This window comes from Mustela putorius, unplaced genomic scaffold, assembly GCF_011764305.1.
Source record: "Mustela putorius furo isolate JIRA1106 unplaced genomic scaffold, ASM1176430v1.1 tig00000695_pilon_pilon_pilon, whole genome shotgun sequence".
In the NCBI taxonomy this organism is placed as follows: Eukaryota; Metazoa; Chordata; class Mammalia; order Carnivora; family Mustelidae; genus Mustela; species Mustela putorius.
This window is the reverse complement of record NW_025421447.1, coordinates 11012154-11038259: the sequence shown is the minus strand read 5'-3', so window position 1 is coordinate 11038259 and position 26106 is coordinate 11012154. Positions and strand designations below refer to the sequence as shown.

Here is a 26106-nt window from a genome sequence, read left to right as displayed (position 1 = left end):
AAGCTTGCTCTTACTTGCCCCTTTCGCTGCGACTGCCTCTAGCACGTAACAGCCAAGGCTTATGCCGCTGCTTCCAAAACTGGACCACGAACCTTTGCAAAGAGGGGTCATTTTGCATCCAGCAGATCCTTGGTGCCCGAGGGCACTAATTCCTAATTTCTCTCTAAAAGACAGAGGATCCCATGGGAACCAGTAGAGTCATGCAATTGAACAGGGGGCCATGGGAGTTCACAGCCTATTTTAATTCCAGATGGTAATGATGTAACATTTCTCATGCCTTTTTTTTTTTTTTTTTTTTTTTTTTTTTTTTTTTAATTAAGTAGGCGCCATGCACAGTGTGGAGCCCACACGGGGCTTGAACTCATGACCTGAGATCGAGATCAGAACTGAGATCCAGAGTCCAAGGCTTGACTGACTGAGCCACCCAGGCGCCCCTCTCATGCTGTTTTGATTGTAGTATTATTACATACTCGTCCCTCCTAAGTGTGGGAAATACTCAAAGAGTATATGAAAGACAATGAAAGCATCGAGAAGCTTCCCTACTTTGAGTCAACGGTTTTTAACTATTTGTATTTATTGTTAGGGCTATGGATTCCTTCCTTCCTTCCTTCCATCCACCGTCTCTCCCTCCGTTTCTTCTTTCCTTCCTTTTTCTTTCTTTCAAGATTTTCTTTTAGGTCATCTACACCCGACGTGGGGCTCCAACCCACAACCCTGAGATCAAGAGTCCCGCGTTCCACCAACTGAGCCGGCCAGGTGGGTGCCCCTGGGCTATGTTGTGGGTTTTTTTGTTTTGTTTTTTTCTTTTTTAAATCACAGAATCGGACTACAAATATTGTTTATGTATATGTTTGTTCATCCCTGAATCTGACCATAAATATGGCTTTGTTTTCTAGTCTTCTTCCCTGAACATCCTTTTCTTATTAGATCCTCTTCCTTTTAAAGCCTCATTTATAGTGTGGCTGCGAGGCATTCTGTGGTACGGACCCTGCGTCCTGAATCCAGCCTGTCCCCCAGTGTGGGGACGTTTCACTGCTTTCCATGCTTCAACATCAGAAAGAACCCCTCCGTAAACATCACTGTATATGCATTTTTGTACGCCTGGTTATTTTCTTTAGTTAACGTACCAGAGGTTCATTACCGGCTAAAGGACGGACACACGGGGGAATCTGGTACACGGGTGGGAGAGACATGCACTCAGGGAGCATCAGGAGGAAGCAGAGCTGAGATCAGCCCCTGCCTTCCTGATTTGATTGCCTCCATGGCCCTCGGGTGACTCAAACGAGCGCTCCGGAATAGGAGGGGACCTTTATCAAGAGGACATAGAAAATAAGAACCTCTGGCACATGAAGAGCGGCGGGCATGCTGGGTCAGCTTGGGTGTGGGCTCACCTTGGAGTATGTGCATATTAACCACGTCCGCGCGGTGGGGCCTGTTTCTGACCTTGTGCTTGAGGGAGTCTTCAGTCTGTGGGTATAAACACAGAGCACGTTCCACTAGCGACCTCACGCGCTTGAACTGCCCCGTTTTGACTTTCAAAGGGCCTCGATTTCTCTCAAAGGGGAGAACAGTCCCTGTTTTGACAAACAGGACTTGCCAGTCTCTCTGGTTTCCTGCGTTGCGATGCAGGAAGGTTTGCAAGAGCCTCGCCAGTAGTTTTAAGATGGAAGAATCCAGTAAAGAGGGAAGAAGTCCGGACCCCACCAGGGCTGTGCACTGAAAGGCCCGGCAGGCATGTGCTGACAAAACATGAATAAAGTTTCGATGGTACAAAGTTGGTTGTGCTCTAGTCAATTCTATTCCTCGGACTCTTAAAACAGCCGTGAAACTGACTGAGGTTAGAGATGAGACGTAGCCCGCGTCCATCTAGGAGAACATGACTGCCTACTCCCGCCTCCAAGGACGCACCTGCCTTCTCTCTTAGCACCTGAGAAAATGTGATCTAGTTCTGGGTTTTGATCCCACTCTACTGGATCTCCTACTGGACTCCTGAAAGGGGTCTGGAGGCCACTCCCGTTCTGATAGAAGTCGGTTGTTATCCAGGTAGCAGGGAACACAGCCTCTCAGGAGTGACTATGAGGATGTACAGAGCTCAGCTCCTTTCTCCTCCCACGATGTAGCTGCAAAATTAGAACTCATGGACAAAGAAATCCCAGGAAAAAGGCACCCCCTCTGCATCTCCTTCTCATACAGGGCTGATGCCGGTTAAATAGTGTTTATTCTATTATTGATAAGTTCAGTTTGCAGAGATCTACTATGAAGGTATAGAGTATATGCCAATACCTCCTTCCCCAGCCCCGATTATGTTAAACAAACAAAAACAGAAAGAGACATAAACCAAAAGCCTTTTGCCTTTAGGTACCTGCCAATCAGCCTTGTATTCACAGACCCTACCTTAGTAGTACATTGGATTTTTAAAAAATCTGAGTGTAAGAAAGAGCTAGACGGCTTTCCGAAGTCTGTCTGCCTTCTTCAGTGTCCTTGCCACGATCTTCCCAACATCCGAAAGACTGGGGACACTTTCTTAAGCTAAAAAATAGTTTCAAAGCGAAAGGTGGTCAATCACCTTTCTCCAGTTTTCTGTTTGTAGGACTAGGATCCCCTGTGGTGTGGTGGAGGTCTGGGGAAGAGGGCCCATGTATCAAGTTTGTGGTACAAATTCTGCCTGCTTTAGCCAAAGCTGAACACTCAGAGATCCATACCCTGGAGTCCCAAGTTCAGAAAGAGGGAAGTTTGAAAAAAAAAAAAAAAGAATTTTACCTTGTCACTATCCAAATGTTTTCTTTGCTCATGGAACTCAGTTGGATTTTTCAGTGCTGCAACGGAAAGACAGGGACGTGAGCAGAGGCGGGCTAGGGCACTGAGCAGCGAAGACAGGATATGCTGGTGTGCTTGCTGAGCTGTGCAGAGGATGGATGTGAGCGCCTTTACTAGGCCACAAGCAATCGAAGAGGAGAGGCCCCGGAGGACACCAGCTTCCCTGAAGCCAGAGGATACAGAGGGGGGTGGAATTGAGCCCGAAAACAGGAGCGGCAGCAGAGGCAGACGTGCGACAGGAGACAGGTGGTGGAGACAGGGCATTCCGAGATCCTGGGGAGGTGCGGGGACTTTTGGGAGGCTGGACACAGATCCGGAGTGAGGGACAGGGGCAGAAGGGGTGCTTAACACCCTCTCCCACTTGGCCCTGCCCCTGAGTGCAGAAGTCTGGGTGGAGGCTGCCGGCCATGGGAGGGGCGTCCCAGCCTGCAGGGAGGGACTCGAACTGGGGATAAGGTCCGTGACGGGTCGGACGGGAACATGCAGCTAAGGGTGCTGGGTGAGAAGCACAGAATCAGACTTGGAGGGCAGGAAGGGGCCCTGGAGATGGTGAAATGAGCTCCTGCCCTGAACAGGATGTGGAAACAGAGTCCACAGAAATCTGCTGACTTGCTCAGGGTCACACAGTTAGGGCTAAGAGCCTAGGTCCTCTGACAACTTCACTTCTTCCAAGGTGTGCTGTTGAAAACATTAGCACCCAAGAGACCACACCCGGGTCAGCCAGAGTGCACAGCAGCCTGGAGAGCCTGGACCCAATGCTGCCTCAGACCTCCCCTCTTCTTCCTGCTCTCCACCATGGTGGGGAACCTCTTCTGACTTAGCAGAGAAGCAGAACATCGTTGGGCAAATTCCGCATCTCTTATGAGTTTTCCTGAGCCCCTGAAACAATCATTCCAGAGCCAAAGACAATCAAATCTGCATTCTAAGTGATAAGGTTGGTGAGAACTCAGAAAGCCGCATGGAATACTTTTCTGAGTTGCACGTCTGGACAAGCTGATGAACCACAGGATGCAGCAGATGTCCACCTGTAAGTGGTGGGCAATGAACTATTCCTCCAAGGTTTGGCCAGCTTAAAAAATTGGGTTTCTGGACAGATCAGCCACATGGAGGTGGACCTGTGTGAGTCTTGTTCAGTCTTGAAGGTAAATTCTAAATCTGAGCACAGATTTCAGGAGCGCTTGCTGCACATCAAGCAAACGGCACGGCAGTCCTGGCAGCTGGTTGACCACCTTATCCTCTACGGAGGGTACAGCTTGGGAAGCCACTAAGGCGTGCTCTCTCTCAGTGTTCCTGCCTCAGGGGACCAAAGGAGTGTCGGGCTGAAGGAACGTGTTCAGTAGTCCCAGCTGGCTGCCTACGACCTTCCTCACTTTAAGCAGAGATTAAGGGGCTTCCCTTCTTATAGGAAAAACAATGGAACTTGCTGCTTGAATATCACAGTTCCCATTGATCAAACATGTTTCTCTTTGCTGCAAAATCTGCCATTTCCAATGCCCCCTTGCCCACACCCTCCGTTCGTCCCTGCTCAGTAGGGAAATCATCTGGAGAAACGGGCTGTCCTAACTCACTGCTTAGGCATTTTCTCTGATTCAGGTCGGGTCGCCACTCCTTGTAAGGAGGCTGCATTTGATCCCGGTTGCAATTTATATTGGTGGTGTTCTGAGAGCAACTCCCGTATCCCCAGGCAACCAGAGCCTCCAAATCCGCTTCAGGTCCGGGGGCCCTGGTAAATCTGTACAGTCAGCACGGAGAGGTCTTCACCTCTGTCCGAAGACCACAGTCTGGTGGTCATCTAATTTGGGATTTCGTATTGGTGTTGCTCTCATCACTTACATTCTCCAGAAGGAAATGATCTTTGTGTGACTATATTAAGTGGTTAGAAAGCATTCACACATCCTTTTCCTTAAGCAGCAGCCTTAGGGAGCAGTACGAATCCATCCCGCAGTATCACTTACATTCCAAACTCAATTGGTTTTAATGGGGTTTAGGAATTAGGAGGAATTTCTCTTGCCCCCTGGGGCTCTTTGGTTCCTATTAGCAGAACTTATTAATTGTTCAAAGAAGCAGTGCATTTCCTGTATCTTAGCCTTGGAGGGCTGTAATTCATCACTTCTTGGTGTTAATAACTTGTGAACTGATTTGCACGGTCCAGGTCTCTGATGCCAGGAGCACAAAGGTCTTCTGGAAACTTCTATCTCAGAGACACAGTGGGAGACGCTATGTCCATTTGGCAAGGACTTGGGAAGAAAGCCAAAGAGGTCCACGCACTGCATTTTACCATACGCTCATCTCCCCGGGGCTTAAGGGATGTCATATGGGGTGCTGGCTTGGGGTCACCCCACGGAGAACCATCCTGCCACGGCTCTGTGACTGACATTTGCTTTTTCCATGGCTCTAGAGAATGTGGGTTTTAGCCAGCTCCCCTGAGGGCCAGCAAAAGCCATAATGCACCCCCCCTCAAGTCGGCTTTTTGGAAAATACACAAAAGACCTCTTGCCGCCAGCCTTGGGAGTATCAAATGGCAAAATTTTGTTTTGGGAGATGTTGACATTTAAGATGGAAAAGGAATTTGGATTTCTAAATTGAAAAAAAAATAAGTCAATGTGATTTCCAATTAAAATATGGTTGTAAATTCAGTCAGCCACACATCTAACTTGCTCCCCCCCGGAGGAAGATTAATCACTTCTCACAAGGGAATTCGTGTTCTCGCCTCAGCGTTTAGTTACGGCCTCGTCCTATTTCAGTTCTGCAGTTCCAGCTAATTTGGGGCAGCTGTATGTATAAACATTTGCTTACAAGAGCTCAGAAAAAGATCCCAAGGATAGAACAGGCCTCCAGCTGTCCTCCGCTCTGGACCCTAACCTCATGCCTCCAACAGGAGTCCGGGAAAAGGAGAACACGGGCCCTGGGGCCACTGAGGCATCAGTGAAGGGGACGGGCCAACCCTCCAGCACAAAGCGGGGGATTGAGACGGGGAGCCCGCTGTTGGTCAGCTCGGGGCCACAAAGGCAGGGCCATGCCTGCCTACTCTCACGGGCTTGCTCCCTCCAGGCTTGCAAGACAGAACCCAGCAACTTCAGGATTCCAGATAAGGACAGACATGCAGAATCATAGGGCTGGTGTCCTAGGGCAGCACCTCGAACGGTGGTTCTCAACACATGGCCCCCAGACCGGTATCTTTAGTCTCACCTGGAAGCTTGTTAGAAATGCCGAGGCTTAGACCCTACCTAGACCTCCACAGCCTGACCCTTGGGGGTGGGTCCCTGGGGTTTATGTTGGAACATGCTCTCCTTGCTGATCCCGATGCCTGAGTTTGAGAACCACTGGTCTGGAACCCGCCAGGGTGGTGCGTCCGGGTCTAGGGTCCTCTGGAACCTGGGCGTTCCAAAGGAGAGAAATGAATTTCTAAGACTAAGTTTCAGCATTTCAAAGAGCCGAAGGAAAAAGGTCTGTGTGCCTGGAGAAAGGCTGATAAGGCTAATGGAACAGTCCCTTTTCCTTGTGGCTGCCTAGGCACGTAACAGCGTGCCTTCGTGATGGTTCTCTCACCAAAAAGCATGGACTGTTCAGTTTAAATGCCATTAATGAATCAAAAACGGATATATGGGTTCCTCATTCATGAATGTGGGGTTCTCTGGGGCGGAGGGTAGAACGCAAAACAGTTTCCAACACGAAGGACCCGTGGCAGCGTGGAGTATAATGAAAGTCGTCTTGGGTGACTAAACATTTGGGAACTACCCATCTTGGCTCTGTCCCTGCTTTGTCTCCTCAGACACGTGCGAGAGTCTCCCACCTGTACAGCAGGCTTAGTAATGTTGGTCTTCTGTCTGTCTCACTTAGAAAGACAAACTAGATGGTGAACGGTTTTCTTCCGAGCAGATGAGATGTGCTCTGCTTTGGGAAATGATGCTCTCTCTTAGGCTGTCGACTAACTGCTTACTAAGTACCCAGAGGACAGTCCCAGGAGTCTGAAGAACTTAGCCTTGTCGGCTCTCAGACCTGGCTGCACATTTGGGAGAGGTTCATATGTGAATGCTCCGGGATTTCTACGGAGACTCTGAAAGTATGCATGTTGTGGCTGTCTTCCTAGTTTCTAGGGCACGAGGAACCCAAAGACAGAAGAAGGAGAAAGATAACATTTAGGATTTTGGACAACTTCCCCCCGCCACTACCCAGTATGGGCTCGCCATGGAAATCCAGAGTGCCTTGGCCTGTCTCTGAACTTGAGAGGTTAGACAGGGAGGGAGGAGGCAGACAGATCAAAACCCTCGTGCCATGTGCTGCTCAAACAGCCAAGAGTTGTGCGCCGGGTGCTGGAGGAAGCAGCCAAGTCAGATGGATGCACAGAGAAGAAGAGGGAAGACTTTGCATAGTCGACTTCTCAAAACTATCATGAAGCTGCATGTGGTGTGGTGGAGGAGTGTGCCCAGTCATTCTTGCTGCTACCCAGGAGAGATACCACAGAGAACTCGGGGATTTACCAAGGCTTTGCTGTGGCTGGGATTAGTCTGCAAAACAAATAAGGTGGCACCGTTCATAGACAGCTCGTCATAGCTTTCCATTCATTTACACTGATCAGATCATGGACGCAAGCTGCCCGGATGGTTCATTCTGGCCAGTGGCGGCTTTCTGGAAGTTTCCGTGGAGACGCCACAGCTTCTCTGGGCCCCCGGTCTACTGCACTTCCCTTGTTCTCATGTTCCAGGACCACAAGCTACCTGTTTCCTCCTCTATCTCTCCCCTGGGTTTTTACAGATGAGCCCCCACTTTACTAGCAGAGGGAGAGGGAAAGAGGAAGTAGTTCCTTCCTTTGGTCCCCTCGGAGACTCAGTCCCATGCATTGGTGTGATGTTTTCCAAAATCGCTGCTCAGAACAATCAAGCAGGGGTGATCTGGGGCCCCTTCCAGACGGTAAGCATCTGAAACGGAACTCACGTCTGACTCCTGTGCTTCCCCCAGGGCCTTCCTCACAGCACAGGTCAGAACACCACTGAATTGCTACTCCACAGAGCTCATTATCCATCAGCACTGAGGCCTCCCAAGGGGTTGGAATAAAGTGGTGTTGTTTTGGATTCCACCAGGAGAGGGATGCCCAAGGAAAAGAACTGTGGTGGAGAAAATCTGCACGAGAAATGGCGAACAGATCCAAGCCCCACAAGTCAACAGGGAAGGAGGCTGGTTCTGTCCTAAAGCCAGGAGAAAAACAGAGAACACAGATGTCTTTTGAAGCCTTGACCCCACAAGGGAGGGGCAGGGAAGTGCTCCCTTTGAATCCTGGCTGGCGGTGGCAGAGAAGGAAACTTGAACTCTCCATTTCGAGATTTGCAGGTGGGATTCTGGAGACAAGTCCAAGCAATAGCTTCTTAAAGTAATATTTCTGAGCTAATTATGAGAGGGTATTTCACTGATATTTCATGACTATTCTGACAACGTGAATTCTATAGTGGTATTATAAATGTGAAAACAATCTTAGAATCTGGCCAGGGCCCACGTTCCTGGTCCGAAAAACCTCTTTCCACTATTGAGTTGCTCTGGGGCCACTGTGTTGGCCTCAGAACTCTGCTGTTCTTGACTAAATTCAAGGAACAGTGAGTTTCTATTCATTCAAAGCATCTGAAAGGGGAGATCCCAGACCCATAAAGGACATAAGTGAGAAATAAGTCAATGCCAAAGGGAAATATAATTAAGGGGGGTTAATTTTGGTTGTGGTGGACTGTTTGTTACTTGTCAGTAACTTTAAAACCTGCAGGATACATGCCCAAGTAGAAGGAAGGAGTTAAATTCAATCCGCTGAGACCAGTCCCACTAGTCAACAGAAATTTACACATGGTTCATTTCATCAGAGTCAGGAGGGAGAGAAACCTTATTCTTTCATCATCAATTTGATGTGCAAGTGACATAAGATCTACCACAAGGCTAAAGCAGCAGAACTTTTCCTTCACTCTTGGTCATGGTGAGGCATACATGAGGACAGAAAATCGGACGCCATTTTGTTAAAACCATTGGGTTTTTCTTGGCATTTCCACCTACGTATATTTTTAATTTCCCCAGATTCCAACTGAATTTTGGGGCCACAAAACGCTTGAGGGAAACCTAAGGAATTGCTTTTAAAGTCAAGCAATTCCTTTGGCATCTCTGAAAAAAGAGCTCTACACGGGGCCTGATGCCTCTGCAGGTTCTCATCCCAGCTCTGCCACAAATAGGAGTAGCAATGCCTTTGAGATTTAAACTAATGGAAAACTCAAGATGAATTCTGCCAAAGGATAGCAGGTGTTTCTGTGGACTGGTTAAAAAACAGTGATCCTATGCAATAATAGCACAGAGACCAGGAACACTTTGCTTGGCCATCAACCTTCCATTAAGGTGGTTTATGACAAGCTTTCAAATCTGGGGGGCAGAGGATTGCAGTTATTTCAAATTTTATGGATAAAGTGAGCTTGTACTCATAACTATATTAAAAATTCCACCTTGAATTACACTTCTGTGTGTTTCCTATCACCTCTTCCCCTAAAATTTTGAGTCCATCCAAGGGACTGTCTTGCTCACTGTTGCCTCTATGGGGCCCGGCACACTACTCTCTGTCTAGTCTGGTTTGTAACAAAATTTGTTGCATTTGATTGGCTTGATAGAACCCCAAGTCCGCTGGCTCTCCTTTCCTTCCCGATTGCTTGTCTTGACACATGCTCTGCTCTGCATTTAGAGGGCACATTTAATCTCTGGTTGGATTGACAAAAGTGAACCAACTCCGCCCCCAATCTCTCAGCAGGGGGAAGATGCGTCTTGCGTCTAACTTCCTGAGAAGAGCTAAATTGCCAAGGTCTGTCTGGGCTGGGCATGACTTGTGTTCCTACAGCAGCTTCAGTATTTTTCCACAGCAGAATCTACACCTTCAGAAAGGCTAGTTGAGAGGAACTAGCTGAAGACTTGGGAAAACGGATGACAATTAACCTTTATCATTTTGCCGCATTAAAAAAGAAAAAAAATCATTTCGTTCTCATAGGACTTTTTTCTCCAGTAATTATCTTAATGGTTCAATGGACTAAGGAAGCAAAATTTCTGTCGAGCAGGGTTTTGTTAATAGGTACACTATTTGATTCTGGAAATCCCGGAGGACAAAATACCATATTCCCCCAACCCCCACTGGACCCTCCTCCACAAACAGACATTGAATTTACAAAATGCACATAGAGGTGTTATTTTAAAATATACCCTAGGGATCGTTCCTAATTTTCTTAGGTGTTTTTACGGATTCTCAGAGATTTAACCCCATAAACCTTAAAAAATAAAAGGGGAATAAAGGGGTTTAATCTCATCCAAATGCTAGCTACAAGACGCAGGTTCAGAGTACTTCTGTGACAAGTCAAGCTATGTCACTTGTGAGCAGCCTGGGCTGACTGAGAGGGACTGGTTCTCTCTACCTCACGTGCCTTTCCAGAATCAAAGGAAAGAAACCCCAGTGGGGGAACAGATGATTCTAATAGTGCCCAATTACAGGTGCTCCTCACAGACTTGAGGATGTGGGCACAGACTATGGCCCTCTGAGAGGATCTTGCTGGAGCTACAGTCTTCTACTTAGTGAACAATTCTCGGTGATGCTTAATCAGGTCAGATTTTAGATGCATGTAGGGATTCCGAAAAAGACCGGCCTGCTCAGCTTTGAGTGACAATGTACTTATGTGACCGGAAGTCAGCAGACCTTTGTTCTCTCCTGTTTTTAGCACCTCCGCTAGTGGGCTGAGATGAAACAGACCACCCAGGCAGGACTGTATGGGTTCTCACCACCATTGTACACACTGCGCATGCAGCCTTTAAAGCGCAGGCTGAGTGGTTCTACTATTAAAGTCACCTGCTGTTTACTGTTTGGAGGGCTTAGCCATGAACAAAGAGCTATTTTTGAATTATAAAGGAAAAGGCTTGAAACATTCTCAGTTCTGTTCTGGCTCTGGGGCACGGACTACGCCTAAAATTGTAGACCTTGGGTCATGGGGCTCCAATATTTATTACTAACCGCAGGACATTTGACTGGGCCAAACTTTCTGCCTGTTGCCTGCCGGACTCTGCAGTAATAGTCATGCTGCATCTAGATTACTGCAAGTGTCACTATGGGTTTTGATTTCTAAATTTTGTTGGGGAAGGAAGTTAAAAGGTATGACCTACAGGAGCTTGAACTGTGACTTCATTCATTTGGGGCCCCCTTCCTTCTGGCCCTATGGATAATCAAGAGTTAGATTTAATCACTAATTTGGTAGGAAATTTTAAATTTATCTACTAAAAGATATGATAATTCTTCTTCTTTGACCCCAGTTATGGCCAGTGATTCACTATTATACCATTAATGCTAGAAAGCCATTGGTTCTCAGTGTCCCAGAAAGGAAGCACTCGATAACATTCAATTAATTGTGGACTCAAGTGCCCCAAACGGAATGAGAACCAAGGAGGTTAGAGGGTGGACGTGTGACTGATGCTTCTGGAAGAACAGGGATGACATTCTAAAAGGAAGAGAGGGGTGAAGGGTGCCCACAGTGGACTATGTTTACCCCAAAAACAAACCCACCAGTGGGCATTTCAGCTACAACCTATGTCATGAAAGAGAAGCCCCTGCAAGTGAATAGAGTCCGGGGCAAAGCATCCAAGGTTTGGGGTTTCTGCTGACACTGAGTCTATGAGGATCTTGGGAGAGACCCATCTATACACTTAGGCTCAGTGACTCCACAGAGGTGTTTTCCAGCTCCCAAATTGCATGGTCCCCTGTAACAGATCGGTGAACGAGAGACACAGCTACTCACGTGGTGTTATGCCTTGTCCGGCCAGCTGTTCCTGGGTCCTCCTCTGCTGAAGTCGTAACTGCAAAACTTAGAAAAGAAAATGTTAGTTTGTAAGTTGGGCTATGTATGACTGTAGTTGTTTATATTTACATCAGAATTTTTGCCAGCTCTTCTCATTTGTTCTTATCTTTTTAAAGATTATTTATTTGTTCATTTAGAGAGCGAGAGTGCTCGTGCAAGGGGGGCAGGGGCAGGGGAGGAGGAAAAAGAATCTCAAGCAGGCCTCACACTCAATGAGGACCCTGACTTGGGGATCGTTCTCAAGACCCATGAGATCATGATCAGAGCCAAAATCAAGAGCTGGATGCTTCAATGAGCTGGTCCAGGCGCCCCTTGTTTTATTTTTAGAACAGTCCTGAACTTCTGCAGGAGCTACGTTTGTATTTCTGTTACGGACATGGAGAAAGGAAAGAGGAGAGACCCCGAGGGTGTTGCAGGGATTTGCAGGAAGACTGTAACAAACCGGAACTGGGAACACTCCTCTCCTCTTCTGAAGTGAATGTTGTTCCCAGGGGACTATGCTCCCTGCCTCCCTATTCACCACCTCGCAGATACACAGCAGCTGATTCTGCTGGGAATTCACCTGCACTTTCAAAAGGGAGAGAGAAGGAAGAAAGCAATAGGCTTTGGAGTCTCATGCAGGTTCAAATCTCATTTCTAGCCCCTTCAAAAGGTGGACAACCCTGAGCAAGCTGCTGAACCTCTCTGACCCCTGGTTCCCTCATCTGTAAATGGAAATGAGAACAATGCCTGCTTTGAGGTTTGATAAACAATGTGCGCAAGTCACTTAGCGCAGGGCCTGGCACAAAATAATGCATCGATAAGCAGGGGTATTATGAGCCTCCGGGACCCATTTGGAATTTCAAAGACATACTACTGGAATCAGGTTTGCTTAGAAAAGTTAAAATACTGTAAATTCTTTGAACTTTATATTTTAAAACTTTGTTGCTATCCATAGCACAAATAGATTATATATATCATATACATACAAATAGTTAAAAAAAAACTATACTTAAAATTAGGAGTGTAGCATTTGTGATTTTCTCCAATTCCCTCCCTATTTTCCCCCTAAAAATTCTATCTTTGGACACTTAGCCTCTCCCTCATGGGTGTTCCATTTCCTCGGGGAGATTCTTCTTCCTCTTCTTTTTTAATTAATTAATTTACTTGAGAGACAGAGTGAGAGAGAGAGCTCACATGTGAGCTGGGGGAGGGACAGAAGGAGAGGGAAAGAATCTCAAGCAGACTCCTTGCAGAATGCAGAGCCTGATGCGGGGCTCGATCTCACAACCCCGAGACCATAACCTAATCAAGGATTGGATGCTCAACTGACTGAGCCACCCAGGCACCCTTCTCAGGGAGATTCTAAGTTTACCATCTTGGCCCCAGCATTTAAATTGCTCAGAATAAGGATAGAACGTTTACAAAAAGGGGCATTGGTCTAATCAATTTGTAATGAAAAGAGAAAACAAGGAACTGCCTTTAAAAAGAGAAAATTAAGGCAGCTGGGTGGCTCAGTGGGTTAAGCCGCTGCCTTCAGCTCAGGTCATGATCCCAGGGTCCTGGAATCAAGCCCCGCATTGGGCTCTCTGCTCAGTGGGGAGCCTGATTCCTCCTCTCTCTGCCTGCCTCTCTGCCTACTTGTGATCTCTGTCAAATAAATAAATAAAATCTTAAAAAAAAAATAGAGAGAGAAAATTAGAATGGAGAGAATTAGAGAAAAATAGGAAGGCTATGTGGGCTGACTTTCAAGTTGATTTAGTATCTCAGAGCAAGGCCTCAGAGCAAATAAAGTCACAATACTGAAAGAGCAATGGGGAAAGATAATCTTTTAAAGTGGTGCCATGGTTTTGAATTGGACGCTCATCAATCTTCTTCGAGAGACATCAGTGTTGTTGAATTGTTTTTAACTATGTTTGGTTGCTAGACTGTGCTTCACCATACCCTCGTTTTACTCCAAGTTAGGACTGGACAATAAAGAAGACAAAATAAATGAAAATGGTATGAGAGTTTGTTATGTAAGCCCTCCTTCAGAAGAGCCCTCCCACTAATAAAACCTGTAACCTCTGAACAAAATATGAGATATAACTACCTGAGGATTCTGAACTGGAAACAGAATCAGGCACCTTGTTGAAACTTGGAGTTGAAACTTGGAGAAGTGATTTGCATGGGGTGAGTTTCCTGTTTGGGGGAAAACTGAGGGTGACCTGGAGTCATAAAGTGGCAGGTCCCCAGCAAATAAAACTCTAATAGAAAACATGCTCATCTTTCTGGCCAGAGAAAGCAGAGAAAGGTACCTGGACAACCACGGCTGACCATCATGGATTGAAAGGGATGTCATGTAGGGGAAAGAGCTGGAGAAGGAAGGGATCCCCTAGCTATGGGTATGAACTCACCCAAGTTTCAGGTTGATCCCTTCATGATGTTTCCATGGGGCAGATTCAAAGCAGCACAGCAAAGGTTTAAAATTAAACTGAAATTTGAACCTCTGCACACATAGACAAAAAAGGACTTAATGTTTGGATCTACCTGGACTGTATACTAAAACAAAACAAAACAAAACAAAACCAGCATTCTCCAGAGGATTGTAAAAGAACTCAGAGTTTATGTAACACAAGACAGAATGTCTAGGATACAATCCAAAATTACTTTACACACAAAGAACAAGGAAGAATCAGGAAAATGTGACCCATTTGAAACAGAAAAGACAATTAACTAATGCTAGCCTTGAGATGACCCAGATGTTGGAATTATCATACTAGTACTTTAAAGTAGTTATTTTATTTCTTCTTTCCTTCTCCTCTCCCAACCCTTCTCCTTATTTTTACTTTTTTTGGGGGGGTGGTGCATGGAGGGGCAAGGGAGAGGGAAAGAGAATCTTATGCAGGCTCCACATCCAGCATGGAGCCCAGCTCAGGGCCTCATTTCACAGCCCTGAGATCATGACTTGACCTGAAATCAAGAGTTAGATGCTTAACTGACTGAGCTACCCAATCACCCCTAAAGTGGTTATTTTCAACTATGTTCGATGAAGTAAAAGAAAACATGCTTGAAATAAATGGAATGATACAAAATCTCAGCAGCAAAACAGACACATAAAAAGAAGACAAAATGGTAGAGTATCTGAAATAAAAAAAAATATCCATGAATGAACTTAATAAAAGAAAAAAAAATTAATAAAAAAGAAAAGGATAGTAAATAAATAAATAAATAAAAGAAAAAAATATTAATAAAAGAAAAAATATCATGGGCACCTTGGTGCCTCAGTTAGTTGAGGGTCTGACTCTTGATCTTGGGTCCGGCCACACCGTTGTGAGTTTAAGCCTCCAAAAGAATAAATATTAGAGGGAATGAATCAATAAACTTGAAGATAGATCAAAATTAAGAAGATAGAGGAAAATGATGGAAAAAATGGACACAGAGAGCCTCACGGACCTGTGCCACAATATCACAAAGTCTAACATTGGCTAATTATAGTCCCAGAAAGAGAGCAGAGAAATAAATAATGGCCCCAAACTTTCCAAATTTTGTGAAAGACATAAATTTACAGATTCCAAAATGTCAACAAACCCAACAGACATATTCACAGAAAGCCACACTTAGATACACTGTAAACTAATGACTAACCCAAGATAAAGAGTAAATTCTGAAAGTAAAACAACACATTATATAAAGGGAAATACTGATTCTCAGTCAGAAAGCATGGAAGCCAGAAGATAAAACAAAAACAAAATGCAAGACAGAAAATAAAAGTCAACACTTCATAGGAAATGTCCTTTAAAAACAAAGATAAAGTTAAGATGCGTTCGGGGAAAGAGAAAGTGAGATCATTTGTTGCTAGCAGATTTTACTGTAAGAAATGCTTCAGGAGGGGCACCTGGGTGGCTCAGTGGGTTAAAGCCTCTGCCTTTGGCTCAGGTCATGATCTCAGGGTCCTGGGATCAAGCCCTGCATCGGGCTCCATGCTCAGTGGGGATCCTGCTTCCTCCTCTCGCTGCCTGCCTCTCTGCCTATTTGTGATCTCTGTCTGTCAAATAAATAATAAAATCTTTAAAAAAAAAAAAAAAAGAAATGCTTCAGGAAATCTTCAGGTTGAATGGAAATGAGAGCAGAAAGAATCCTGGATATTCAGGAATGAATAAAGAGTATCAGAAATCATAATTATTTTAAAAAATATTTTATTTATTTATTTATCAGAGAAAGAGAGCACACAAATTGGGGGGGGGGGCAGCAGGCAGAGAGAGAGGGAGAAACAGGCTCCCCACTGAGCAAGGAGCCTGATGTGGGACTCGATCCCAGGACCCTGGGATCATGACTTGAGCCAAAGGCAGACACTTAATGAACTGAGCCACCCAGGTGCTCAGGAATCATAACTATGATAAATATTAAACTTACTTATAACTAAAGTCGGTAATAAATACTACACTTACAACTAAATATGTAACTTCGATAAATACTAAAGATACTCCTTTTTCTTAAGTTTTAAAAGAATGTATGTAACTGTTTAGAGAAAAATTATAATATTGTCTTGTGATGTTCCTAACAGATGTAGATATAATACAGGTTAAAACCATAACAAAAAGATATCTACACTTTACATATAATGGTATAATACTCGCTATAGGTAGACTGCAAAAGATTAATGAAGAACAACTAATATAAAGACAGAGAGAAGGAATGCCTCAATGGCTCAGTCAGTTAAGCATCTGATTCTTGATCTCAGGGTCATGAGTTCAAGCCCTGTATTGGGTGTGGAGCATACTTAAAAAAAAAAAAACCCAGTAAATTAAAATGGAATACTAAAAAATATTCAAACAATATGAAAGAATGTAAAAAGTAGGGACTATAGAAGCAAAAAGTAGAGGGAAAAACAGAAAACAAACGTTAAAATGGCAGAAGTATAAAAACATTAATAAACCTTCAAACTAAAAGGCAAAGATTATCAATGGCAATAGAAATTATAGTCATACAGTGTCTCCTAGAGACACACTTTATATACAAAGACTCAGATTGGTTGGAAGTAAATAGATGGGGGAAAAATAGAGCATACAAACAATAAGCATGAGAAAGCTAGATTGACTATACAGTACCAGATAGAAGAAACTTCAAATCAAAGAGTATTATTCAAGATAAAGAAGGGATATTTCATAATCATACAAGGGACAAATCATTAGAGGACCTGGCCATCATAAATGGACAGCCATCTTATAAAATCCTTAAACAAATGAAGCAAAACCAGGCAGAATGAAACAGATAAATAGACAATTTCAAAATCATAGTAGCAGATTTTATGATTCCTCTCTCAACATTTGGTAGAACTAGATTTAAGAAAAATTACTGATGACATTGGGATTGGAACAATTACCAGTCATCTTGAGTTAACTGATATTTATAGAGCACTGTGTTCAATAATTTTAAATTTGCCATTCTTTTAAGGTTCACTTAGTATTCACCAAGATGTACTAGGCCATAAAACAAGTTTCAATACATTTTTTTGAAAAGATTATACTCAAAAATAGTATGTTCTCTGATCACACTGGAATTAGAAATCAAAAGCAACATGATATTTAAGGAAAATATATGGCAATACACTTCTTTTTTTTTTTTAAAGATTTTATTTATTTGACAGAGAGAAAGAGATGGTGAGAGAGGGAATAAAAGCAGGGTGAGGGGGGAGGGAGATGCAGAGAGCCCGATGTAGGGCTCCACCCCAGGACCCTGGGATCGTGACCTGAGTCAAAGGAAGATGTTTAACTGATTGAGCCACCCAGGTGTCCCAAGACGGGAAGAAAAATTTAAAATCAGTGACCTAAGATTCTACCTAAAAAGCTAAAAAAGATGTATGCCCACAGCAAGGAGAAGGAAGAGATAGTAAGTATTAGAGCAGAAGTCTTCAAAATAGAAAGTAGACAAGTAGCAGAAAATTCAGAGCCAAAATGTAGTTCGTTGCAAAGACCAACACAATTGACAACCCCCTACCTAGACTTACCAAAAATAAGAAAGAATAAATTTTACCAATGTCAAGAACAAAAAGATGGATTATAACTACAGACCTAACAGGATATTAAAGGATTAAGAAGGACTTTAGGAGACTATCATTAACAATTTTGTGCCAATATTTTTGACAACTTCTGGATAAAATAGAAAACTTCTTAAAAGCTACAACTTCTCAAAATCAATACAAGAACTATAAACCTGAATAGCATTATATGACTGAGTAAGTTGCATTACGAACTTGCCCCCTTAAGAAAAACCCTCCAGACCCAGATGGCTTTACTGGTAAATTCAGTCAAAATGTTGTGATTACACTTAGTTGTTTTCCAAGTTGTCCATCAAATAACTTCCATCTTCTACATGTCACATCAATAGTAAATAAGAATCCTCACGGATTTTGTATTTCAATACTGTAGATCTTAGTGCAACAGATGGAAAGAGTTTATAGAGATATCCTGTCATTAAAATCAGCCATTCTGAAGCATGTCTCAAGTGCTCTAAACCTGAAGTTATTCTGACTTCGATTGAGTTAGATAAAGGCAGTAGAAATGGAAATGAGAAAAAATGAAAAACATTTTGAACAAAAAGAACTGAAAGAATCTAGTGATAAAAGGGAGGAGAGAAATATGGACAGCTATCAAAGGGTCTTGCTGGGATCTTCAGTTATGCTGTAGGAAATTTAAGAACTCCCTGATGTTATCTGTAACTATGCACTTGGACTATGTACTTACGTAATTTTTCTTGGGAGTGGGTCCATAGCCCGTGCTAGATTCCCAAAGGGGGCCAAGGCCTCCAAAATTTAAGTCCTAATAATCCAGAAACATGAAGATCCAGGGTTTTGAGAGCATGCATTAGAGTTAAGTTATAACGATGTTGACAAAGAAGTCTGGGGAAAAATGATTAGTTTAATTTTAAAGTCTGAATCTTAAAAGTCCCAGTATATTATCAACAATGTTTCTGATATGTAACTTGAAAACTGGGCTGAAGAAAAGCTCAGGGGTCAGGCATGATGTGGGATACTGTCTCCAAAGAAGGGGCCGTGAAAACTTGTATCAGAATTCCTAAAAAAAGAGGGGCAAGTTATCCGAGGAAAGGAAAGATAAAATGAAGATAGGAATAAAATTGACATTACCAGTCAAGAAAGAATAACATTCAAAGGAGCTGGTAAAGGGCATGATTAATTTGGGGTATGATTAGTTTTGAGTATGGAATGTGGAGAAATCATTGTGCTACCTGACATCGATCATTTCCCTACTCATCCCTGGCAGATCTTCCTGTTAAAAAGATCCTTCATCATTGGCAGATCTTCCTGTTGAAAAGATCAAAGGCATTATTCATCACATCCCGTCAACCTTTCAATAAGTATCTGATGGCCCGCTGTGCGAGAGACTGGCTCATTATCAGCATAACTGCTGAATAGGACAGGTGTTTACCACTCTCCAAGCCATAACTTCCTAGTTGGTGAGATAAATACTTTTCCTGGGTACATAATCTTTTTACTCCTTTTTGGTTTTTCCCTACTTTATTTTCCCTTCTCTAGGTACCATCCTTCTTTTGGAACAAATTTGTCTCCCCAGAGAAGAAGCTGGTTCTTCGGAGCTTTGTTAATTTGTTAATTTGTTAATTCCCTGAAATTGCACTCAATGTGCGTGTGTGGATTGGGTTGTGCCTTCTTTCCGATTTTAGGAAGTCTCTGGGCCATCCAGAAGTTAAGCACCATCGATTGCGATCTAGACTAGATCATCTCACATCTTTTCTAGCAGACTCTCTCCTTACAGTGCACTTTACACATAGTATCAGATTAATTTCCCTGAAACACTATTTCTGTATAGAAATTATTTCTGTTGCTTTGTGTAGTATCCTTCAGTGGCTCCTGATTCTAGCATCCGAGATCTTCTCCATAAGCACTATTCCCACACAAACTCTCTCCTCCTGTTTGGTCTGTTTCTACCGGAGCCCAACACCTACCAACTGTATTTACACACCTTGCCTCGCAGGGTGGGATCTTGTCTATGGTTTGAGGCTAGGCTATAATTTTAATTTATTCCAAAGAGTTGACAAGCTATATATCTGAAATTTATTACAGAATTTCCCTTTGTCCACTGCTTTGTAATGTCACTTTGTCTTTTACTAAAATGCTGATATTAGCTATGATCTGTTTCTAGGTGCTAAGTTCTAAGGTATACTAACTTATACTTTCTATCCTCTTCTTTTTTTAAAAAAGCAAAAGTAGTACATGGTTCCTGATTCCTAGAAATAACAGATATAATAGCTTTAAAAATCTATACCTGCCCTGGAAAAGACGAAGGGCATTCCTCAGTGGATTGAAACTGTTAAGTAAACTTTGGGAGGTAAACAGAATATGGGATTGGATTTGAAAAGTACATCATAAGACACCTGCAAGTGAGTGGTAGAAGACCTTGCCCAGCCAGCCTCCTTGCCCAGGAGCAGAAGGGGGTATTAAGCTCCCTCTCACAGGGTTGTTAGATCGGGTACCCAAAGGTCAGTCTCTACCATGTCCTGCACCCTTCCCCACACTGGTCAGTCTCCAGGCAGGAACGGCCAATATGGCATCTGGGGAGACACAGGAGTGGACTCCGGATTGTTGGCAATACCCAAGAGGGTCAATAACCCTTTGTTGCCTGAAACCAGCTACTAGTCATCCTGTGCCTCTCCCCTAGTCCCTCGAATCAGATCAATGCACACACATCAGCAACGTATCTTTCCCCGCGAGGCTGTGCTCACCTGTGCATCAGACAGTCTGACAACTTTCCAAATAAGGGTACAAGGTGAGGGTTTGACTGAGAATCACCTAACCTGGGAAGAATGTCAGCACCACAAATGTAGGGTTCTAAATGTACAACAGAAGATCATACTTAAGGTGACAGTGTGAGCAAATGAAAAGGGACTTTTCTCAGAGATAGACAAGAGATTTTCATTAATTAAACATAAAAGGGGTGCCTGGGTGGCTAAGCATCTGCCTTTGGCTCAGGTCATGATCTCCAGATCCTGGGGTCGAGCCCCATGTTGGACTTCCAGCTCAGTGGGGAGCCTGCTTCTCTGTCTCCCTCTGCCTCTACCCCTGCTTGTGCTTTCTCTGTCTCCTTCTCTCTCAAATAAACATATAAAATCTTTAAAATAAAATAAAACAAACTGGGGGGAGGGTGGAAAAAAATAATTATCACCTCACACCCATTAAAATGGCTATAATTAATAAAAAAAAAAAAAAGAAAGTTACAAGAATTGGCAAGGCTGTGGAGAAACTGGAACCCTTGGGCACTGCTGGTGGGAATACAAAATGGTGCAACCCCTATAGAAAACAATATGATGGCTCCTCAAAAAATTCAAATAGAATTACCCTAAGATCCAGCCATCCTGCTTCTGAGTACCTAGCCCAAAGGAGTAAAAGCAGAAACCTGGAGAGATGCTTGTACTCTCATGTTCACGGCAGAATTATTCACAATAACCAAGGGATGGAAGTGACCCAAGCGTCCATCAACAGATCAATGGACAGACGACATGCTGTATACACATATGCTAGAGCATTGGTCCACCTTCAAAAGGGAAACGTTGTGATACCTGCTAGAGCACGCATGAGACTTGACGACATTACACTGAGTGAAACGAGCCGGCCACCCCAGGACAAATGCTGTGTGAAGTACTTCAAGTTGTCAAACCCACAAAGGCAGAAAATAGAACGGTGATTTCCAGGGGATGGGGCCAGGGTGGGGGAAGCCTTCAGAAGTTACTGTGTTACAAGGATGGAGTTTCAGTTTTGCAAGACAGAGAGAGCTCTGGAGACAGATGGTGGTGTGGTTGCATGACAATGTGAATGTACCTAATCTCACTGGACTACACACTTAAAAAACGCTCAAGATGGTACATTTTATATTAGGGGTGTTTTATAAGCACAAAATTAAATTACAAAAATAAAGCAAATGTTGAATAAGGTTATAGTCCATTAAGATAAACGCCAGTGGGTTGCTGAATATTAGAAAAATACAGTTAAACATTAATTACTAAGCAAGGAGATGAGCTGAACGGTTCTCTTAGAACGTAATACAAAGGGATAAAAGACTGGAAAGCTGGAACGCCCGGGTGGCTCAGTCAGTTAACCGGCTGCCTTTAGCTCAGGTCATGTTCCCAGGGTCCTGGGATCGAATTCTGCATCAGGCTCCCTGCTCAGTGGGGAGCCTGCTTCTCCCCCTCTCTCTCTGTCTGCCACTTTGCCCACTTGAGCTCTCTCGGATATACATAATTGAAGAAAATAAAGACTGGAAAGCAAAATCAGTATGTACTTAATTTGCACACATTGCAAACTAGAGAAAAGCTTCCAGGAAAACAAAAAACAACAAACTGATTCCTACACTAGAGCTAACTATTATTCATGTTTGATTCATGTACTTGAGGTCCTTTTCCCTAGATGTTTTTGTGGGATCCCATTATAAATCCTTCTTTTCCTAACTGAAAGGACTTTTTATTTTATTTTATTTATTTATTTACTTAGTAACACATCACAGATATGTTTCCGTATCACTTAATACCCTTCAAAAGACACTATTTTGGTATCAGCATCTTCCATTTTTTTGGTTATTCTGTATGTTGTTGAACTAAATGTCTACTATTAAATATTTAATTCCTTTTCCAGTTTTCTGTAACAGTGGACACTCTGTAGTCAATTTAGGGTAACATCGTCAATATGACTTTAGGATACACTCTTAGAAGCGGAACTGTTTGGGCTCTGGACGTGTCAAATTTGAAAGCCTGTGGTCCGTGAGATAAACAGCTCCCCTGCAAGGTGGTTCTGATTTTCTTCTCCCGAGTGACGGGTGGCAGATTGCCCACCGCCCACTGCCTGGCCAGTCTTACCATGCTGTATTCCTGCTCTCCACCGAAGCTGGAGGCCTGGCTGCCAGTGAGTGCTCCAAGCCTACGGGAATGGCCAGACGGCCAAGGCCAGGAGGATCCTGGCAGCAGACCTAACTCGCCCCTGGCTGGCTTCTTCTCCAGGGCTGGCTGAGCTCTGATGCTGGAGGTGGGAGCTGAAGGACCACCTCCATTTTGGTGGCTGCTCCCTGCTGCATGTCAGGGAGTCCTGACCCTTTGGGCAGAAACCTTGCACTTGGTGAAGCAGGCTTTCCCTGTGGGCACTGCTGCCCCCGGCCAGCACTGGCCCTCCTTCCTGAACTGCCTCTGTGTGCTTCCCTGGGCAGTCCCTCCCTCCCGGCTTTCAAGCTGGCTGGAGCCTTTCATGTCCCCAAAACTCTTGGCAAATGTCCACTGATCCACTGTAACTAAAAATACTCTTAGCAGAGGGTTGCTTTTTGGCCCAAGCCTCCCCCACCCCCACTCCCACTTCTAACCACCTACAAGTGACAGGCATTCATCAAGTCCTCTCTTCACTTCCTTGGAGGCCATACGATCATCTTTGATGGGTGAGGGGAAGGACGTTCTTGGAGTCTTTGTCGCCACAGTATGTTCTCTAACGGTTCTGGCTTTGGGGCGGCAGTCTTTCATAGCTTTCACAACTAAAGCATTTTTTTTTTTTTTTTTTTTTTGGCCTTCTTTTGGCCTTTGTCAGAGTTGGGAGTCATGTTTGCACTCTAGTTGCTCCTTTCCTGAGAAACCCTGGACTCTCGATTCTCATTTCCTCATCTGTCTGGCTATTCTTATCTCCAGGACTATGCTATTTAAGTTACTGTAGACTTACGATAGGCTTTCAGGTCTGATACAAAGAATCTCCTATTATCCTTTTAAAATAAATATTTGGGGACTACCCTAACCAGTCTCCCTCCATGCTCCTCCCAAATAAACTTTAGGACCAGAGTAGCAAGCTCCATCACCACCCCAAACACCCACCTCCTGCAAATAGGTTCCTTTACTATTTTGTAAAGTGTGAACACCATCCAGTTAGAGCAACAGCCCCCTGGTCTGATGATGATTAAAGAATACACAGAAACTTCTGGATCAAGTATAGGACAAGATGGGGTATAGGTGCCTATATGCAGCTGGGACCAAGCACCCGATTCCAGAATGGGAGCTGGAATATCTTTACACACCATTGGGTTGCAACCAGAGCGTATCACTCCCCTGTGCCCAGGAGAGGAAGCAAGGGAGTTGGGAACAGAAAACAGAGACCTATCTTTTTTTTTTTTTTTTAAGATTTTATTTATTTATTTGATAGACAGAGATCACGAGTAGGCAGAGAGGCAGGCAGAGAGAGGGAAAAGAGGAGAAGCAGGCTCCCTGCTGAACAGAGAGCCCGATGCGGGGCTTGATCTCAGGACCCTGGGATCATGACCTGAGCTGAAGGCAGAGGCTTTAACCCACTGAGCCACCCAGGTGCCCCCAGAGACCTAACTTTGACTCCACCATGCCCTGTGACCTTAGACAAGCCACTGGGACTAAGAGTCCTATCCTTCTCATCTGTATACAGCAATCCTGTCAATAATAAATCCTAAGAACCTATCTCATGGTTGTTGGGATGGAGGTAAGGAGTTAGCCACTTCCTAAAATATACAAGGCTGTCAAGTGCCTTTCTGTGTTAAACTGATGATGATAACTTCAGGAGAAAGTCCACCTGTTTGGTGCTGGTTACAGAAGCTGGAGGAGAAAGGGGAACCATTGTCAGTAGGAACAATAACGTGTAACCTTTAACAGTCCTGTTTAAAGGTAGCGAGTTAGCTACTTTCTAAACTACACAAGGTTGTCAAATGCCTTTGTCATGCTGCCTAAATGCTGGCCAGGCCAGGGCTCCAGGTGGTGGAAATTGGGGAAGAGGAATCTGGAGGAATCTTACACAGAGTGCCTTAAAGATACAGGGTTGGTGCCATTCATTGAGGGAGGTGGGAATGGCGGGAGTGAAGAGAAAAAACGGAGTTATGAACTCCTCACAGAGCAGTTCTGGCCTTGAGGGAACTGAAAAGGGCCAGGGTCTGGAACAGAAGCTTTTATAGAAATCACCTCACTGAAACCTCCTGCTAATCCTATAGGACTATAAACTATTATCTTGTGTTGCAGCTCGTAGGCCCAGAGGGCACCGATAACTCCTGCAAAGCCATAAAGTTATGGCGGGAGGGAAGCACATTTCACACACGTGACTTTGGACTCACAGGTACAATTTCTAAATGCACCCATATTCTACGTTACATTTTAATGTATTTCCCGATTTTGGGGGGTTTCTTTCAGATGAAGAAGAGGAGCCACTATAATGTGAGGCATACACCTTACGCTACCTGCCACCTAAGTACCCATAACATAAGGGACCCTTGGCTCAACAGCATTGCCTGAAATGTCTCCATAGCAACAGCCACACAGGACACCATTGCCTCTCTGGAGCCAACAGGCAGCTGCGTGACTATCCTACCTGACCCAGGTGTTGGGCCCTGCTGAGTCCCTCATTAGCATGAGGCTCCTGAATGATCCCATGCTCTGACGGCATCACACAGAGTTGTTGCCATGGTTTTGGTGAGAAGTATTGCTTTTCTGAGGGTTGCAAAACACTTCATGTTCCAACCCCATGCTCGTTCATTCCTGACAGAGTGGAAAAAGTGTCTCCTTGGCTGAAATGTTCCTCTTGAGTCCAGCCCAAAGATGACATTTTTAGGAAAGTTTGAGAAGAATCCTGTGGCTGTTACTGAGTCACGATAGAGTGGAAATGGATCTTTTCTATTTAAAGAGTTTTGTGCTACTGTTTGAAAATGTCATATTGCTAGGGAACGGTGGAAATAGAAAACTTTCCATTTGCCATCAACAAAGAAAGATCGTTACTGAATGAAAAACAATGGAGGAAAAGTTTTTTTTACCTGCCTGACTGAAGTGATAGGTTGCTGGGAGTTGAATTTAAGAACGTGAGTCTAAATTAGCTATGGTGTTCTAGAAAGGGATCATTCATCTGAAATCCAGCACATACAATTCTAGACCCCATTCTGCTACATCACAGTAACTACTTCAGACAGGTCCCAGAATCTCTCCGGATCTCAGTGTCAATTTAAATAAAAGAAGAAATTAAATTGATCACAATGTCCCCCATTTCCTTGCTATTAAGAGTCACCTGGAGACTAAAAGAAACCCCTCCATCCACTTCTTTGGTCCCTTTCCTGAAGATTATAGTGCAGCAGGTCTGGGATATAGTGGAAATATATTTTAACAAACCTTCCAGGTAGTTCTGAGGAGAAAGTAGGTTTCAGAAATAGAAACAAGCAAATACAATCTGCGAAAACACGAGACCACGTTTTTATACCACTTTGTACCTTGCTTTTTCACGGGAAATATATGGTTACTTTTTGTGTGGGTGTATATATATTTATCATTTATGCATGTATCATTTTAATGGCTACATAGTATTTCACCATGTTTCAATATCTAATTAATCCCATTTTATTGTGCATTTCATGTTCATTTTCTCCAGAAATGATAGATTACTTTGGATTCCTACGAGGACTATTGGAGGGCCCCCATTTCACTACGC

The 26106-nt window shown here is 44.0% G+C and overlaps 1 protein-coding gene across 1 annotated transcript in view; it reads right to left on the bottom strand.

The window, feature by feature from the left end:
* Positions 1–26106, bottom strand: part of MYOCD (myocardin) — a 100094-nt gene that overhangs the window by 47790 nt on the left and 26198 nt on the right. The window contains 3 exon segments of the mRNA XM_004760142.3: positions 1392–1467; positions 2761–2816; positions 11604–11669. Of these exon segments, the coding sequence (XP_004760199.2) occupies positions 1392–1467; positions 2761–2816; positions 11604–11669 (198 nt within the window).